Here is a 20,937-nt window from a genome sequence, read left to right as displayed (position 1 = left end):
AACTCTATCTCTGACTACAAAATATTTCATAAATACAGAACTGGTTGTAAAATACTCGCCAATAAATTATATCAAACATATATACGAAATAGGTAGACTTGACCTGAAATTTGGCATTTTTGAGGCCAGTTTTAGACGCATGCACACTTTTCTAGAAAAAAACACAAATTGATTTTGAAAGATCGTTATTTTATCTAGTAAAGCAAGATGTTAAATTTTGAAAAATAATATTATTTTCATATCATAATAAAGTGTTACAGTTGGACGTTGCGCAGATTTGTTGCATTTTCAAAGGAGAATTTGTATTATACAACAGATATTTCAAATCATATAATAATACAGTATAAACAATCAATAAATTATCTATCATATGTATGTATAAGAATTTTGTTTTTATTTCAAATAAAATTACTAATAAATAAATCCGAACACGCGTTTTATGACGAAAATCCCTCAATTTGACTATTTATTTATGGTCTTACAAATTGGTATAGTTCAGATTTTTTTACAAAAATAATTTACCAAGACATTATTGAAACATTAGAAATAATTTATGACCAAAAAATATATTCTTAAGTATATAATAGTAATTAATTTCGATTCGCGTTTGTGCATTTTTATTAACTCGGCACAAGACAAAATTTTGTCATTCTCCGCCGCGACCGGGCGGCAAGCGGACGTGTGATTCACGCCGGTCTAGTTAATAACATTTTAAAGAAATTCCTCGCTTAAAAATGGGGAGGAAAATACCCTTGGAACAAAATTTTTATTAGAAAACACAAATTACGATATCAAAAACGTACGTGGGAGATATATTTTAAAAAAAAACAAAGGTTAGTGATATTTAATTATCCGTGTACATTGTACGTACTTATATGCTACAGGGTCGTTCGAAAGAATCAGTCAGAATAAGCACATATTTTTATAACATTTGGCGATAATTTTGTGTTGTTTAATTTCCAGGGAAAAGAATCAACTATGGACTATCAGAAGTTTATGTCTGTCATCGATGTTTCATGTATATATTATGTTAAAACTTATGCCAAAGTACGTGAAACTGTTTGTGATTGGTGGTCAAAAAGTGCCACGAACGAAATGAATTTTGATTCGTGATGTGCGATTCAAATCATTTTATTGTTCATAATTTCTATTTTATTGTCCAATTCACTATTACATTGGTATAATTCAACATATTTAATATTTTTTGTGTTAATTTTTGTCAGTTTCATAATGTCATATTGTGAATTGAGTTTCTTGTTTTAGGAAAAAAGGCGAGGTTATTTTTGACATACTAACCTATGATTTTTCAATCGAAATTTACCTGGTGAATTTAATAACTTTTCGAAAATTAGACGAGTCAGGTCGCTCCGTTAACTATGAAAACAAATACATGAAAGCGATACAATATTATGCAATCGCATAACTACATATGTAGGTAGGTACCGTAGAAAATAGTTGGAAATAAAACCTAGTTTTAATATATATATACTACTTCAGTTGTAAGGAATAAACCCTCTTTTCAATGTCATACGTATCAAATCAAGTAATACTTTAAAGATAAGTATTAGAAATAAAACTTACCGGTAATACCTTTCGGACAAACAAATAAATATGTAAAACAAAAGATTTTTACTCACTTTTGGAAAACCTATGTAAAATAAATTTAAAAAAATCAAATCAAACAAATATTTGAAATTTTTTATATCTACCATGTAAACGCACTGCATTTGTATTTATTTATGTTTACGCACTCCGACGTATAATTTACAAATTGTATGTAACTACTTATTAGGAAGAAAGCTACAACAATAATTGTTATTTCATCGGAACCATGCTGTAGTTTTCGTCAGCCGCGCAGGTGTTCGGGTGGCAGTGGAATGAATGCGGTATTTCTGTCTCGTTCTAAAAAAACGTCCGATCGCGAGACCGCCTTTTAACGAAATTTGAATTCTCGTCCGCTTGTTAAGACGCCTTAATTGAAAGATCCGAAAAATGTATTAGGGTAGCTAGTGAATATATTGAAAAGGAAAAATAAATTTGGATTTTATTTTCCACTCCTTACCCCCCATTCCGCGAACTTAAAAATGTTCCCTCGTAGGTCTGTATTTGCAAGTTTTTTGTTATACCAAATGCAGGTTCAATTTTGATTGAAGTTGGTGTTGCATTTGTCAATATAGAAAAGGGTTTTCTGTCTGCTATATCGAAGCGGTGCGTGGACATTTATTTTGTTTACCAACTTCGGGCAGTCAACTTTTAAGGTAATAATTTTGTAAAGGAGCATCTGATCAGCGACAAGCCTCCTGTTAAGTAGTTTCATGACTCGATATATTATATAGATGTCACCTGACAGGTAAAAAAATGCTTTTTTAAAAAACATCGCCATCTGTTGGACGTAAAAGCAACGCGGGCCTATTGTTTCTCTATCAGCACAGACTGGAGCCACAATAAAACATTACATAAATCAGTGAACAAACAGAATAAATTAAATACAAAACTCTTATTATTTGAAAACTTTTATTCATATAGCAAATTTACTATGTTCGTAAATCTAAAAATATTTAATTAAATAACATAATACTAAAATGTTAAATGGCCTACACACAAAATATAAGTCAAATCATAAACGGCAGGAAATATATTATTTTTTAATTTAGGTTATTTGAAGACACAGGAATATATGGCATTTAACAAAACAAATTTAAAAAATAATCTATCTACATATCTACGATGGAAAACTTATTAAAAAAAAAACATGTTTCAAGATGGCTTCAGAAAATTGGGTAAATTTAAGAAAACTTCAAAGTTACAACTGAAAACGTTTCTACATAAAAAAAATTTGAACTTAGTCAGATAATCATAATTAAGTAAGGGTAAATAATTTACAAAGCGGGGCACATATTTTACAAGAATAGAAAAAATACAATACTACAGTAAGAGATTTAACTACGCACTCAAGGTGATTTTTCACAAAAATGGAGCTGTGAAAATTATTTTTACAGTCTTTCCGAAAAGATTAATCCTTAGAAAATTCTTAAAAAAAAAAAAAAAAAAACATGGTTTCCAGGGACATACTTGAATTACTTAAAGCAGTGATTCCTTTACTTTGGCATTGTTTGGAGCAAAAATGAATCGATGACTATTTTTAAACTTATTTTTTTAACTATTAAAATCAGTGGGAATTGGACAGGTCGGGATAAGGGTTTAGGCAGTTACTTGGCTGAGTGATTTTTTTTTTTAATATATCAAAAATTTTACCGGAGGACAGAATTTAACTTACATTTTTTACTCCAAATAATGTCAGGAACATACATAAACCACTCAATAGATCAATATCTTCAGGGTTTTTGTATGAAACAAATTGGTCCTAAAAAACCATAGATATGCCAATATATAGACAGTACAATTATTCTCATTCGGAGCCTACTTATTATACTATACACCAATGAAAAATTCTGAAAGTTTATTCCATAGACTTTCAGAGTTTTTCATTGATGGATATAGTTAGGCAACATTATGACTTCACAATATTCACGGTTCCAATTTTCGGTCGGAGTTATACCCCCTGGTCAGGAATCGCTGGTCAACTTGGTCACAAACAAAAAAAAGTCAAATTCATAACGTTATTTTTTTGTTTTTTTTATATTATAAAAGATATGCTAAATTTTCATTTGTGAAATTAGCACCCGTTTTCAGGTGGTACTTTCCTACTCTCTTAGCAATTTGATCAAATGGGTGCACTGTTGAAATCCTTTTAAAAAAAGTCATACAGCATTCCGCAGTGACATTGTTTTAACACATTGATTGTGAAGGGCTTGGTTATAACATTCCCAGGCCAGAGTTTGTTGCTTCGCCAAATAATTTTATAGGACTCAACACTAATCAATCGAATTGTGAAAATTCACTTTATCAATCCAATTGTGATTTCATCATGAATGACTCAAACAATCCAGTTGACATTAAACGTTGTGAACGAATCAATCAATCCAGTGGTGATTCTTCATGAATAAATCAATCAACCAGTGATTATTAAAAATATTTTTTAAGTCTTCAGAGAAGCGCCATTCATAAAAATCAAAAGTGGAATCTAAAGTTACTAGCCCAAGCGATGCCGATTTTGTTTTTCATACATTTCATCAAATTCAAAATTGCATCAGAAATTATTCTAAAAAGGAAAATATTAGAATGCTTGCATGTTCTTTACAGACCCATCAGCATTCCACTGGTTAATCAATGCAAATGAATCAATCAATCCAGTCGTGATTCGTCATGAACAAATCAATCAAGCAGTACTTATTTGGCATATGTGCGGGGGTAGACTTAATCATCGTGAATCAATAAATCAATCCGGTCATGATTCATCATGAACAAATCAATCAAACAATTTAGTTGTGACATTTCACCATGAGTCAATAAAATCAATCAATCCAGTCGTGACATTTCACTACAAATCAATCAATCAGTGCTTATTAGGGGTTTGCACGGGGGCGGCCGTGGGGTTGGCCAGAGCGATGTTTCTCCTTGCGGTTGCCGTGGAACAGTGACCAACTTGCGTGGCAAAGCGGAGCGTGCTCAGCGACTCGTGTGAGCAGTCCTCGTACGGAGCGGCGGCCGCCACCAGCAAGGCCTTGGCCGCTCCGCCCAGCTGCGGCTCCAGCAGCCGGGTTAATTTGCTGTTCCGGAAGGGGATGTGTTCTTGCTTCTGTTGGAGGGCTAGAATGACCTGAAATAAATAAATTCAACATAAAATATTTATACTATGGTTCATGGCAGCTTAAAAAGAGCAATCATTTATTAAAAGTTTTTTTGCTTCCTGTGTAAACTCTTCCTTTTTAAATATTGTTGAAGAGCTAGGTGAAACGGGCAAGATTTCAGTTTCATCCAAGTAATCTCAATACAACAATAATGCTATATTTAGTTTTTTACAGTTAAATGGGTATGCCAAAGTTCCTTAGTACATGATGACAATGATGAGCTGAAAATAATTTCGTTGAACTATAAATTTCTGACAGTAAAAGTTGGACAAATTTCATATACCATATACAGTAGACAGGTATTACATACATCCCATTTAAAATTAACAATGAGGAACTGCAGTCCATTTTTTTAAATTTTTTTTTCAATAATAACTTAAATACCTGCACATTTTTTTTATTGTCAAAGTGCAAAAAAAAAGAAGACCCACCTGTCCAAGTTCCGACAGACTTCTATTAATATTCTTGGTCTCCTTGATCCTTTGCGTCAGCTTGGCGCTCTCACTGCCCGCCAGATCCACTAGGCACAGACGCGCCGCCAGCTGCAACTCCCGTCCGGCATGCTTGCCACAGATGCGGATCCTGGCGACGGAGTGCGAGCGGGAGGAGCGCTCATTGCCAGCCGTAGCGGCCGTCTGGCGATGCAGCTGAGCGCGGGCGACGAGTCGGAGCAAGTCCTCGGCAGTGTGGACTTCCTGGAATTTAAAGGTTTGGTTAGTTTCATGAAAATTTTAGTAGGGATATTGGAAAAACTAGAGACATATGATGGGATCTGTTCAAAGCCGGATGAAATATTTATGTGGCTCGGAAAACGACCAAATGGCATTAGTCAAGCCATTAGCAGAAGAATCGCCCTGGCTAAAAGATACTATCACAGTCTCCAAAGACTTTTCAAACCTCTCTACCAACTCCAAACCCTATAGAACATTCAAACAGTCATATCACTACTATGTAATTTACAGCACAGAATGATGGACCCTAACACAATGTATTGGATATCTTGAAGAGAAAGACCCATACAAGACAATGGTGTCAGGCAGACGAGGAACAACGTGAGCCAATTATTTCGACAGCCGTAAATAATTAGATTTACAACACTGAGAGTATTCATTGGGCAGAGCACGTAGCAAGGATGGAAAAATCCCGACCACCAAAGAGATTACTCAATAATAAGTCTTCAAGCTATGTACACACGTTTGGCTCGATCGAACATGTTGACTTCTATGCTTGTCGTTGCATCCACAAGCTCAAGCAGCTCGACACAAGACGCAATAAGCAGGGTACTCACCTAACCGTGTAACATGTAACGTATCTGATACTGTATCAAGTGAATACGTAGGCACGAGCCTACTGCGAACCGCTCGCGGGTTGAGCGCAGTGTGCTCGCAGCGACCCGCCGACGGCGGTTTCACTGCGAGCACACTGCGAGCACTAAAGGCGGATCCAGGAGGTCATAGCTGGATACGCGGTTACCGTGGACGAGCCGTACCCACTTGCAGATTGATACAGTATCAGATACGTTACATGCTACACTCTTAGTGTACGAACACAAAGAACGCGTGTTTCGGCTTTCAGATTACCAGCACTCAGTGCCTGAGTCCGCCGGAGAAGATAGGCGCCGAGTTGTGGACACATAGAACGCCGGTAAAATCCGCGCCATTTGCGCGGTAGCCTGATAGCAGCTGACAGTTTTAACAAAATGTCAACCTCGTCGGAAGAAGTTTTTTTACTTTTGTAGAATTCTTTCTTGAAATTAAGAAATAAAAAAAATTGGTATTCATCCAATTTATAGTAGTAGAAAAAGTCATGGTGAATATCATCACTTGTTTAGTGAGCTTAAGGCGGACGAAGAAAGATTTTTAAATATACTGTTAGCACCGCATTCAAATACTGCCGCCACAGTGTTTAGTTCACCAATTGGCCGCCAGAGGCGCCACTCTCATCACTGTCAGCCAATCAGGCATCTACACTTCGCGAGTGGTTCACAGTATGGCCGGCAGAGGCGCTACTGGTTGAAGGCGGGAGCGACTCCACCGCCACCTAGCGGCCAACCGCGGGACGAGCAAGGATTGCAAGCGGCTGAGACTTGGAACTGTGCAATGCGCGATATAACCTTACTGAATATTGGATGTTATTATTGTAATAAACCGTGAAGACAATATAATATTTCATCATAACAATTTACTTAGCGTTTTATTATTGCTAACAATACCTTATTTCACTCGTGACATTTGAGGTTATTATAAAATTTTCTCAGTTCGTACTTTTGTTCGTACCGTTTTCATTCATATCCTTACTGATTTCTTTTCAGCACTTGTCGACAACATTTCTGTTGCTATGTAAACGGTTTCTTTTATCCCAGATCGGCGATTTGTTAAAAACAGCAGCAATTAGCAAGTCGCTCATTTTGACAGGACTTGTTTATGTTTTGACACTAGCTTCCAAAACAAGCTTCACTAACCGGCCGATCCGGCGAGCCGGAATTAAGAATTCATTCCGGTAAAGCTTCTCGGCGCGCCAGCGCGCGGACACAAATCTGAACCTGCCTTCACTATGTGCGTTCTCATACGTTTAGATACAAGCATTCTTGTCGGCGCGCCTGCGCCGGTCGGCCGCTTACTCGCCGGCTAATCTGAAAGCCGAAACACGCGTTCTTTGTGTTCGTACACTTAGTGAGTACCCTGCTATAGATATACCACCAAAACGCTCAGTTAAATCTCTTTTGCATCAAGCCAACTGCTCAATGTCAAACAGAAAGTATCGAGCATCAACGAGTTGAGACATGCTTGAATGAACGTAAAACCTTCGAGCATGGGTAGTTACCATAATATGAGGCCTGTTAAACGAAGGAGTGTTGAGGATTAGACAAAGGTGATTGGATGATGTAAAGGCAAACACAGCATCCTTGATGATTGGGAAGGTGTTGTAGAAATGATGATGATCTCTTCTAGACATGGAATGATATTAACTGACCAAACAATGGAACCAGAAAGCTGCTGTTAATAATAAGCGGGCATTTACCTGTTCAGTCAGATTGGTAACATAGACATCAGAGCCCTTAGCGTCCACCATGCGGATGTCCAGTTCCCGAGGGTCTCTGGAAGGCTGCAGCAGGTCGTACAGCTGCTCGTTGTAGATCTCCAGGAAGGAGGCATGGGCCGTGTACTCCCAACTACAAAAAAGGGCTCATTACAATAAATAACACATTCATGAATTGCTTATAAATTTTCTCACATACTATAATTTATTATCTCTAGATGTTTTCTTACTGCCTACATCTTTTGGAAACAGTCATTATATAATTTAAGAGCATTAAATTTACAGATGTACAAACTTAGTCCAATGGGGGCGTCGCTACTGTGCAAAATATTATTTGGCTCACAATGCAAATGATGTTGCAAAATATAAATTGCTGTACCGACCAAGAAATTCCAGATACAAATTTCATGACACCAAAGTTTATCGATCAAGAGTTTTTAGTTAGAAATACAAACAGATTTTCTGCTTTAGGTATAGTTAATATCATAGAATAAAGAATAACACAAGAAGTGCCATGTGGGCATGTTTTGTGATCCAAATATAAGCCCAATTTGGGCCTATATTTCCATACAAAACTGTGTTTCACCAAGATATAAATATATTTCAGGCAAGTGTAATAGAGACAGACAGCGTGCTAAAATATTAAACTATAACCAAAAGGTACTAAGTCAGTAGCACATTTGTTTCCGTGCAAATTTGTATGGAAGGCATTTCTAATTTTGTTCTTTATTCTATGGCTAATATCTATACCTGAAAAGCATATCCAGCAACTCCAAAACCATGTGTTTTTAGCAAAACTCTCGTTATTTCCGCAAATATTATGTTCAGAATTCGAAAAAACATTAAACACAAACTTTTGATTTATAATAAATGTAAAAGAAAATTGAAGAGACAATTTGGAAGGATTGGAAAAATAATGTTGATATCAATTCGATTGAACAATACAAAGGCAAAACATACCCTGACTTGGAGAGTTGCTTGATGGACTGGAACAGCATGGTGCAGCTTCTGGGGATGACTCCAGGCTCTGTTCCTGAACCTTCCATTGTGAATGTTTTTCCTGGAATCAAAGCAACATACATTGGGGACCGCTTTCAACTTTTTAAAGTTTAGCCCTGACTTGGAATAGGATAGCACATAAAAGAGTTCATCTATGTGGGGTATTTCAATATTTATTATTTCTTCATAAACTAAAAATATATAAGCTTGACATACATCAATAATATAACAAGTACATGCTTTAAAATTATTGGATTCATGCATAGAAATCAAAACCATTATTTGTGTATTATTATTATTATTAAATCAAAACCATTATATTCATAATACATTGAATTTGCTTTAATTATAAAGTATGCATACCTGATCCAGTCTGTCCATATGCAAATATGCAGACATTGTATCCATCGAGGGCACTTTGCACAAGGCAGGACACCTCTTCCCACACGTCTTCCTGGTTGCTGGACGGACCAAACACTCGGTCAAACTGTGGATGTAACACATAGATAAAGACATGATGATTTTAACACAACACTTAACGAATAATTGTTTGTGAAATGTGCTGCTGGAGAAGGATGTTCAGGATTCCTTGGATAACCAGGCACATTAATTTATTCATTCTGTCAGAGCTAGGCATAGAAAAGAGGCCATCAACTATTAAAAAATTTTAACTTTTAAAAAAACATCTGAATACTACACTGCCAAACATAAACACTAAACCAGGCCAATAAGTCAAAATATTCTGGTTATTCCCAGTTTGAACACATCTTTTGGAAAGAGAAATAATAAATTTCATGATGCGAAACTATATAATGCCCTATCAAATCAAACAAAAAAATTACAGGAAATAATATATTTGAAATTAAAGTCAACACATGGCAAAGGACATCCAAACAACTCGGTTTTGGCACACACTCCTTGCCTCATTCACATTCATACATCGCTTTGTAGGTTCTATATACTAAAATATATATTTTTTTAAATTAGACCCTAGTAAGGAGGACTGTGTGAACACTGCAACATTAGTCTCACCGCTTTTGCTTTTATACCTACATATTCCTTAATATGATTTATAAATAATATAACTTACTGTAATTATCACTTATGTTATAATCACATACAACATTTGCTTAAGGCGATGCCATATGTAGTAATGCAAAATCATGTGTTTTTGGTTTGAAAATTTGGTCGCCTAGAAATATTTCAGATGCTTTAATTAAATACGGCGAGTAGAATACATCTTGGCCTTTGAAATAATCGAGTATTTTGTAGATAAGTATTTTTATAAGCCCAGAAAAAACTAATGTAAAGGCCCATGAAAACTGCTTTAAAGTTCAAAATCTCCTACTTAAGAACCCATTTTCGGTTGATTTGATGATTTTATTGTATAATGTGGCAAATTAAGTTATTGATAAAATGATCGGAAAATAAATAAATATTTATGCCTGAACATCCACAAAATAAAATAAAAGGCACTTTTTGGCTATGTTTTTTTCTTGCATAAATCAAAACAGGCGGATGGTGTTAACCTTTCCGGTGGTATGACCGTACAGGTACGGTGAGAAAAAAATTCCTCGTAAGGAGTATGACCGTACCCGTACGGTTGCGCCTAAAATTAATTAATAATTGAATTTCATCCGGAAAACCGATAGTTACTGCCATCTAGGGACAATTTGTCATAACTTGCAAAAGTTTTTAGCGATTTAGGTACATTACCAACGGAGTTATTAACAATTAAAATATTTCGTGACGTCACCGTCTGGTAGTCGGTGGTAAACAACATTTTTATTGCGAGCGACGTCTTTTGTGAAGTGAAATTTGTGGTTTTTGTTTGTTTTTACACTGAATAACCTAATCATCTTGCATTAAAAATTACCTCACGTGTTTGGATGTGAATATTTATTACATATATTGTACCGACAGTGTTTGTTTTCAGTTTGAATACAGTTTTTGACAGTTTGAACAAAATTCAATAGTGAATCTGAGTGCTGTGAACTATTTGAAATATTATTCGTTATTATCATTGACATTTTATTATTTTAGGTTATTAATAATTTGGACAGTGTTTTACTGTGATTTGACTTTGTGATTCGTATTGATAACTTGTTCAATTTAAATATTTTACTTTTATAAAAAATGGTTAACCCTTTGAATGAACAAGACATTGCTGATATTTTAATCGAAAGTGAAGATGAAGAGGTTTACGAGGATCTTCATGATTTGCCAATACCTTCGGATAGCTCATCCGACGAATCTGATACATCTGATGAGGATGAAACTCTCCCTAGTTGTTCAACATCCAAAAAGAGAAAAGTTGATCATCGTAAATGGGATCAGGGTAAGTTTACGCCCATTATTCATGAAATCGATTCAACTAACTGAAATGAAGCCTTTGAATTCGAACAATCTCATGGCGCTGAAATGGCACAATAAAAGGGATGTACTTATGCTTGGTAACATACATACAGATGCAATGATTGTTACTGATAAAATTGACTTCCCCACGGGGGAAAATAAAATAAAAACCAGAGGTAGTTTTAGATTATACCAAGAATATGGGAGCTGTTGACAAAGTGGACCGCATATTGGGCTTCGCAAGCAGTTTCAGGAAGTCTCTGAAATGGTATAAGAAAATTTTCTTCAGATTGATAGACATTGGAACACTAAATGCTTTCTTTTTGCATCGTTTGAAAACGCAAAAGGTTTTATCATTTAACGAATTCCGGGAAAACTTAGTGTCTCAAATGATCGAAATATATCACACGCCAAGGCCGGCATCTTCTGGAGGAAGGAGAGTAGTGGATCAACCAACTCGCCGTTTAGGAAAACATTTTCTCCGTTTTGTACCAGAAACTGCAGCCCAAGGAAAGCGAACTCAACGACAACGCCATGTGTGTAGACATACAGCAGTTTGAGCTCAAAAAAGAAGTGACACGAAATATATGTGCACCGACTGCAATCTTGCATTTTGCGTATATCCATGTTTCGAAGACTACCATACGAAAAAGCAGTATTAGTTAGTGAAGACAATTTTATTCCTAAGATAGTGTACATAATAATTAGATTAGTGTTTTTGTTATCGTAATTATTGACTGCATATACATTGTGTACCTATGTTGATTTTTTATAATGAAAATACAATAGTGTAAATAATAATACGTATATGTAAGTGTGTGAAAAAAGTTGTTCTTCCCCCCTTGATCCCCTTGGCATCATTAAAATTGTGGTAAGTGAATCTGATTTTTATTAAGTAAAAACAAAAATCTGCTCCGATTTCGATGGTTGGCGATTTATGCAAAATTGTTTTTATTTTTTCCTTCTAAATAGCTTAGTATTTACTTTTTCGTGCTAGTTAATAAGGATTTTTTTATTATTTTTTTATACTCTACGAGGTGGCATTTATTTTTCTCTATATTTTGATTGTTAAAAAAACTCCCTCCAGCGGGACCGTTTTCTTTCCAGAAACTCACCACCGGACAGGTTAAGCTGGAATTTAAACCTTATCGCCATCTACGTAAGGAGTGTTATTGATAACGGCTCGATTTAAAATATTACACAACGTAGTGCATCGCCTTAAATAGAAACTAATAAAAATTACAAAAAACTGTCTGCCTACAACATATCACCGAACCATTGGAGTGATCAAATATCAAAGGAATAAGGAATGTCAGCTTCCACATTTCACCATGCGTTGCAAGACCATGAGGAGTGGAGTAGTCTGGTTCATAAGGCAATTGAAGTAGAGGTCACAATCTTCAGCAATGAGGCAATGATTCAAAAAGAATATAGACAACTATTGGCTTTTTACGGTAGAACATAATAGGTTTATGATGTTAGTGACCCACCTTGAAGTCGTGCTTGGCGAGGCGGCGGTTGCCAGGCTCGAAGCGCTCCAGCTCGATGGTACAGGCGTCGGGGAAGCTCATGGCCGCCACGGGCTTGCCCGCAGCCAGCGCGGGGCGCACGCGGCAAATCACGCGGATGTTGCCTGAAAACATTCAATCACATCAGATTTTAATGAGATAAAATCAAACAAACGAAATTAAAAAAATATATTAAAATCTAATAGGTTAACCTTTATTTATCATGCAAGATATTTGCATAGATTATTTATTATTTATTTCTATGAAACAAACAGCTTTTTGTAAAACAAACCTAAATAAGATTTTAAAAAAAGGTTAATTTTTTTTTAAAGTTGTGTTAATATTGGTTAGAGACAGGTGTTTTATTTTACATTATTAAACAATAAAAAATAAGATAAAGAGAACAAGAATATAGGATGGGGACAAGAGATGCTTATGTTACATTGCACACATTTACGGGGAATTGGGAATTTATCCTAAGGTTAGTTCTGCATGCGGGCAAATGAAAAAAAATTCAGTACGTCGTGTTGGTCTTGACGGTGTGTGGATACATATTTTTAAAATTATATCCAGGAGCATTCATCTTACTTAAAACAACTCTCATAATTGTGAGCATGCAATATAAGAAACCTAACTACTTGAAGTTATTGGTTATCCAGTCGAACAATGGCTACGGGTATATTTAGGTCTCATCGCTCAGCAATGGCTGCCCAAATATAGGTAAACGATTTTTTCGAATTTATTTCTAAACTAGCTGTGCCCCGCCACGCGTAGCTGTGGCTCCGTCTGTCTGTGCAGATAGATTTTTTTATTTTTTATTTTTTTATTTAATATTTGAAAAAATATATATTTACACAGATAAGTATACAGGATAAAAAAAGATATAAAACAATAGAAATTAAAGTAGCCTTTCCTCACCATAAAGAGATAATGCTCTTGTGTTTGGTGAGGGAAATCTAGTTCAATTATGTACATGTTAGTATTAAGGTAAATAATTTATAAAGAAACAACACAAGATTTAAACAATATTACTTCTAGATGTAAGTAGTAAACGTATTTTGGACTTATAATAGTTTAAGGTAATTTTTTAATTTAAGGTGAAATTCCTGAATATTTTCGATATTTTTTAAATTCAATGGAAGGTTATTAAAATAAATTATGCCTAGATAAAGATAGGTATTTTGAATGAGCTTAGTGTTAAATTTTGGGATTTTAATAGTTTTCTGGTATCTTGCTGATGTATTGAATTGCAAGTTATGAGTATTTGACTGCATTTCTTTGTAAATTTGAAGTATTGAATATTTTTGATACATTTTGTCTACTGTAGGTACTTTGAAAATTGTAAAAAGAATTTCGGTAGAAAATTTTGATGGTTTTTTCAAAATTACTTTGATTACCAATCTTTGAACTACTTTAAGTGGGTTCAAAATTTTATTATATGTTCCTCCCCAACCAATAATACCATATTGTAATATAGATTGAACAGTCGCATAGTACACTCTTTTTAGGTTTTCCAGTCTAAGAATATTTCTAAGTCTTATAAATATATAAATACATTTCATACAGATAAACAATAGTTTTTTGCTTTTATGTCCAACAGATGGCGTTGTTTTTTTTTAAGCCTTTTTTTACCTGTCACAGATGACATCTAAATAATTTTGGTATATGGAAACACACGCCTATTCAAATGAAACGTTATGTAAAAATTTCGTAGAGATTATTGAAGAAATTTCAGAGATTTAAGATTTTGAACAAACGAACATTTACATTTTTATTTATATATAAGATTTCCTATTTATTTCTAAATCCTCAAACAGCTAATTTACAAAACTAACAAATATGGGATACACAGTGAAATATAGGTGGATTCATTGGCTTTAAACCACAGTAGGCAGTTTGTATGATAGATATTGATATTCGGAGGTACGATTTTTTGAATGAGCGTGGCAAAATCCAAGCCTGAATACCCGCAAATCTCCATGGATAAAGGCATTTATTTTGTAAATATTACTCGAGAGATTATAAACCTGGGAAAATTTAATAGTAAACACTACTGTCTTTACTTCTCTCAGTCACAATACATGTATATTCTTAGTATGGCGAGTGCAAATATCAAATAACATTTAAAAAAAATACCAATTTACAAGAATAATGAATTTGAGTAAAAATTATTTTGAAAAATATTTTCATGTAGACCAGTCATTCCCATTCCCTGCAGTCCATGGTCAAAAGAGAAAAAAATTGAGGGTGCAGTAAATGGGGGTCCACATTTTTTGGGAATGTCACTTTTTTGTGGTTACATGAAAGCAGGGGTCTACCCAAAACAGAAAAAATCGGGACGTGGCTTACGGGACAAAAACGTTTGGGGACCTCTGATGTAGAACAAAAAACATCTAGACAAAAAACACAGATTCTGAACATACATATATAATTTTTCTATATTTGTACTCTCAGAATTAATAAATTGTTCTTAAAATGTGATTTAAAAGCTATACTGTGTGACGCTCCATGATTGGTCAAACGAAATTTGACGTCCAATGTAATCCGTGTACAACGTAATAACTAAACATCTCTTTCTGTTACATGGCGTACTTTGCAAAAAGAGGGAGAGGTTGCTATTCAGTTTTGGTGTTGTGTAGTTTTGTATGATGATCTGAGGTTCTAAGATGATTTGTGGATGTCTTTTTAGATTTATCGATGGTTGTAACTGTGATCTTCATAAGTGTATATACAAAAAATTATTTTAAAACACCTCAATATTGTCATTTTATATAATAATATGTCAGTAAACAGGTCGCTTAAGGCATCTACCATTTTTTGCGTGAAAACTTTGGAAGGGATAATAATTAGCATTATCTCCTGACATTTTAGAAGATTTTGTTAAATTTAAACCGATAAAATTGAAGTTATTAGCACATGATACAACTCAAATGACAGCGCGACCGCAACCAAAATCACCTATTCCCAAAATTAACATTTTTGTAAAAATGAATAATTCAAATTTACATAAAAGCAACGGGTTAACCACGCTGGCGAGCACATGTCGAACTGCGGCAACGTGTTAGACTCTGAGATACATAGGTATATGGATAATACCGTGTGGATGTCCTGCGATATTTTGGCGGAAATAAACAAATTCTAACATTAAAAACTAATTTTAGTATGAATTTTGATATTAAAAAAAAATAATTAAAAATACCCTTAATTTAGTTAGACAGTTTTAGTTGACATTGATGAAAAAAATTACTGTAATTTCTTAACCTCTTAATAAAAAGTGTTGTGAAAAAATGATACTTCTATAAATTCAAATGGGGCTGATGATACTGGTATGTCTGCTTGGATATCGATCTCTGTCCATTTATCTAATTCGAGAGGCCGGCTGGGATGTACTTCTTCTGATGCGGAACTCGAAATTGGCCAAGAGGAATCATTTTCGGAATGTTCTGTATCAATATTTTCATTTTCATTATCAATATCTTCATATTCACTATCACTCCCCATTTGGAATCTTATTTGAAAAAAAGTTTTCAAATTCAAATTGATACGATATGAAATAATTTTTTTATAATTAATTTTTAAATATATTTTTTTTAATAAAACGATGCATTCATATGAAAACAATATAGTAAAAACGAAATAAGCAGCTCAAAAACACGACCGATCTCCGAGGCAAACTGCAGGCAAATTCAAACTGCGTAAAATACATCGCTAACTTTGACGAGCCTTACTTGCGTTAGCTAAAAACGCAGTAGAGGTGGGCAAAATTGATTGAATTAATTCAATTTTGTAACACACTCGATCTTATTCTCATTTTCAAAAGGAATTGAATCTTCATTCCTTATCATTGGCATTTTTTTCTATATATTTTACAGTTAATTATTTCATGATAATAAGGCAATGATGTGCACTTTAAATTATTTAAATATTATAGTGTTTCATAGAAATCTAATTAAATATTATTACGGTACTATGGCGACGCGCCGCTAAGTTTATATGTACTGTGCCCTGTCGCACTAAATCACGTAATCCAAAAGACTCTTTTCATCGAGTCCCCAGTCAAGGAATTAATGAATTTATTCCGTATTCTGTTGTGACGTCACGCGTTGTAGATACAAATCCTATGTCCCATGTACCGAGTCTGTCCGGACAAGCGCTCAATCTCAGGGAATAAGTGAAACAGAAGAGAGACATAGTGACACTCGAGACAGAGTTCCCAATTCCCTATTCGTTAACGAGTCCCTTTCCTTACTAGTTACAGGTCTGTCCGCACCGTCTGCAAGAACGCAAGTCATTAATGTCGCAGATGACACAACATACTTACTAGTCAGAAGTTCCTAATTCATTGCACTATGCCAGCTGTCAATCGGTTCGTCGTTAGTCCCCACGTGGCTAAACCTTCGATTTAGTACCTAGTCCGCTTAATGAAAACTTTCTACTTTGGAATCTGAATCCTAGTAAAAAAGTGAAAGTATCTCCTGTATTTTTCTTCCTTCCACATGCGAAAATTATGCAATACGCTTAGAAACAAAACAATGTTTACGATATTGTTCTTATAAGTATGTTTTTTATGTACCTGCCTACTTGTAGACGTAAAACGAGATCAGTTGACTGTCGAATTGTGTGTGATGATAACAAGTAATTTGTTTTGATTTCTGTATTTTTGTACTGAATTGTATGTCACTCAATTTCAGACTTTCAATCAGTTTTTACTTGGCGCATGGATTTAACATTACCATTGAGGTAAGTACCTACAAACATTAAAATAAATAAATATAATATATATGTTGTTGAAGCTTATTCCAGGTGACCGGGTCGGATATACAAAAGTGGGATAATAATAATATAGTTCTTATAATTGCTTTAAGAATGTATCTCATTGCCCCTAAAATAATATATTTTTTATGTAAAGGTTATCTTAAGGTACCTACTTTTTGTAGTAAATATGTAGATAGTTTTAGGAAGAAAGATAATAATAATTTTTATTCTGGGATTCAGTTTGCCAGCATTTCTATGCAAAAAAAGAAAAATCGAGTGGGGCTTTTTATTTTTGGTATCGTTTAATGATGTTTTACCTTCGTTTTTTATAGGAAAAAGCAACATATTGAATAGCCAAGATCTATCTCTTCCAGAAAAAGGAGCGAACTTTGGTGTCAGTTTTCTGAAGTAGATGGAGGGATGCATTGCTCCACAATTTAGAGCGCTGGAACAGGCTGCATGGGAAATGGCAGTTAAAAAATAAACATCCGACTATTCCTCTCCAGGTCCAGCGCCCTGCGCCTTCCGTGTCCTTTGCGGCAGACATTTCAACGATTTTATTAGTGACTTGTAAAATTACTTTTTATTTTTGTTCGTAAAATAACATATTTATTAAAAAGTTTGTAACATGTTTATTTTGTGGAGCGACATATCTTTTTTTACTTAAGTTACTCCAAATGTCTCCTCGCTTTAAGAACTCTGTGCTATAAGGTGTAAAGCTTACAAATACAGGTTTACTAAGTAAAGTTATAAATGTACTTCTGCAATGTACAAAATAAATCCCTATATTTGATATTTTTTGTGTGTTTATTTAAAATGTTTTTTTCAAAACGAACACATTTATTTGAATGCGAAAAAATGCTTCATTATTCCTTTCTTTAAGGTTCCTAATGTGAGCAATCTAGGTACAAAATCAAAATGAAGTGTCGAATCAAGGAATTAAATGAATTAGTTCACTTGACCAGGGGAATAAGACTGAATTGATTCATTATTGTGAATGAATCTTCCCATTTCTACTACCCAGTACTACCCACGGTAAACTGCTAAATAATAAATAATTTCGCCCCCATCTTGAATATGCTTGTGTTATTTGGTCTCCTTTTTATGCTGTCCACATTCGACACATTGAATCTGTTCAACATCGGTTCTTAAGAGGGATTGCTAGGAGGCTAGGTTTAGAAAAAGGCAAATACTCATATGATGAAATTGAACTAACTCTAAACCTATCTCCTTTGGAAGTCCGTCGGGAAAGAAATGACCTCGTTTGCTTCTTCAAAATTATAAATGGTATTATTGATTCACCTACTCTACTGCAACTCATTCCCTTCAATATCCCCTCGCAAAGACTCAGAAATAATGAACTGCTCTTCCTCAACCATCATTCGACAAATTATGGATATTATTCACCATTGTCCAGAATGTGTAGACTGGTCAACTCAAGTCAAAACCTTAACTTTTTTGGGATAAGTCTGAATGATTTTTGCCAGTCGCTAAACAAGTGACGGAATATTATAAGTGTCCCGTGGTCCTGACCCACAGCGTATTCTTGACTTGATTCGACTTGTCACTTTATTTTCTTGTATTATATCTACCATATGTCTTTGCTTTCATGTACCTTTGTCTACTCCGGTATTTTTCATTTTACTTTATTTGTGTTATTATTTTGTAGTTTGGACGATGTCCGTTAATAAATAAATATATTTTTTAAATGGACTCAAATTATTGCGTTAAGAGTAAGTAAAATTCCCTCACTTCACACGATGCGCAAAGAAGTGCACACGGACCGTAGCCTCACTCCACTACAAGTATGCATGCGCCGGCAGAGGTGTGGGGAGCTAGTCACCCGTAAAGATAGAATAAATCCCATTTCAGCCAACTAAAACGCTACTAATTACTTACTACTAAGGAGCTCTGTCAACATGGCGCCAGTGCATACAAATACTACTAAATGTTTTAATTACCACTTGGACGGAGCATAGGCGGAGTAAAGAAACTTTACCAGTATTTCTTTATAATTAAAGAAAAGGATTCTACCTTTCATGTCCTGTAGCTTGTTGTGTAGGCTGCGTCTCTCCCAGTGTAGTTTCTGGGTGGACTCCTCCAACTCCTCAACATCGGCCGCCTGTTTCGCTATCAGCTAAAACGTTAAACAACTAGTTCATTATTTGCCATTTAAAATCTTGATAAGAAACATTAAACAGTTAATGTGAATATAATACACAAATCTAGGACTCAAGGACTATTTTGTGAAAGTAGATAGGTTGAAACTGTGGAGCACATTTTTGAAAAGTGACACTCTACCAGCACCTCTGGGGCAAATCAATCATGCATGATGTGACCGCTGGATGCTATTGAATAGATATGAATCTCACCATCCCTATGTAACTACCATTAACTCTCCAACCAAAAGTAATTTAATCATACCTGTTCTTGTTGTCTATTGACCTCCTCACTGTTATTAAGTTTCCTCGTTGTTTCTTCATGAGTCTGCTTTGAATAAAATAATTCAGAAGTTATTTCACCAAGTCGGGCTTTCAATTCTTCATTTTCTTTGAGAACTAGTTCGTATTTAGTTAACAATTGACCATTATCATTGGTCAGTTGGTTAATTTTACTTCTGTCAACTTCGGAATTCTTTTTGTACTCTTCTAGTGTGATTGCATAACTCTCCCACTGCGTTCTCATCTCTTCCAGTTCCTCTTCAACAGTATCACGGGTCCTCTTCAACTCTAAGTACTCCTCCTTCATCGGTTTATGCTTCTCGAGTAGATCATTAAAGCGAGCCTTATAGTCATAAAGCGGTATCTTCTTGTTTACAGCTGCCGGCTTCGCTACCGCAGCGGGTTTTGAACTGTTGGCAGATACATTGGCATTCCGTGGAAGCTTCGCGGCTACATTTGGAACAATAGGCGCACCAGCTCGTTTAACAGCAGTTGTGGTATTCCTGACAAAGGGTTTATTCTCTTTATTTTGATTTAAAAACCCGTTAGATTTCGCCAAATCTCTACTATGCGCTAAGAATCCGCTGGACTTTACCATATCTCCTTTCGGAAGCATTGGATGCAACACCATCCCGTTTCTATCCGATATCGGCTTTCGTATTTGAAGTTCCGAAAAGGACTTACTTCTCCGTAAATTGGTTTGAGGTCTCTTCATAACCGGTAATGATTCTTTCGCTGATGCTAGATCGCCTAGGCCCGGAATGCTTCTCAATAAATTACTTCTAGCTGGTTGCCAAACTTGTTTGACTTTTGGAAGTTTACTTAACGAATCCATAGTTGAAAATTTAGAAAATGTATCTCTATATTTAAAATTATTAATAGCACATAACTTTATTTGACAATTCAATTAGATCGCTCGTTTGTTTTGTTTCAATAAAATACGTTAAAATATGGAAATACTATTCCACTTCTTCAAAATCATGCGCAGACATGAGTACAAACTGACACAAACAAAAGTCAGTAAAACGGTTGGAGGCCGTTTGAAATTTGAATGCGAAACCAGGTACACCAACATTTTACGCAAAATAC

At 35.0% G+C, this 20,937-nt stretch overlaps 1 protein-coding gene across 1 annotated transcript; it reads right to left on the bottom strand.

Annotated features, from left to right (window-relative positions):
- Positions 1-2,577: 2,577 nt before the first annotated feature.
- LOC149415550 (protein claret segregational-like) lies at positions 2,578-20,691 on the bottom strand. The gene is made up of 8 exons (XM_089642450.1): positions 19,832-20,691; positions 19,442-19,544; positions 12,635-12,777; positions 9,153-9,276; positions 8,751-8,850; positions 7,773-7,923; positions 5,183-5,446; positions 2,578-4,720 (listed from the first exon to the last, which is right to left on the bottom strand). Exons 1-8 carry the CDS (start codon positions 20,681-20,683, stop codon positions 4,457-4,459), a joined length of 2,001 nt encoding a protein of 666 aa, XP_089498576.1. The 5' UTR covers positions 20,684-20,691; the 3' UTR covers positions 2,578-4,456.
- Positions 20,692-20,937: the final 246 nt, after the last annotated feature.

The sequence above is a fragment of the Hesperophylax consimilis genome, chromosome 18 (assembly GCF_061612785.1).
Source record: "Hesperophylax consimilis isolate HC1 chromosome 18, BYU_Hcon_1.0, whole genome shotgun sequence".
NCBI lineage: Eukaryota > Metazoa > Arthropoda > Insecta > Trichoptera > Limnephilidae > Hesperophylax > Hesperophylax consimilis.
The sequence above is the reverse complement of the archived record's forward strand: the minus strand, read 5'-3'. Positions and strand labels throughout refer to the sequence as shown.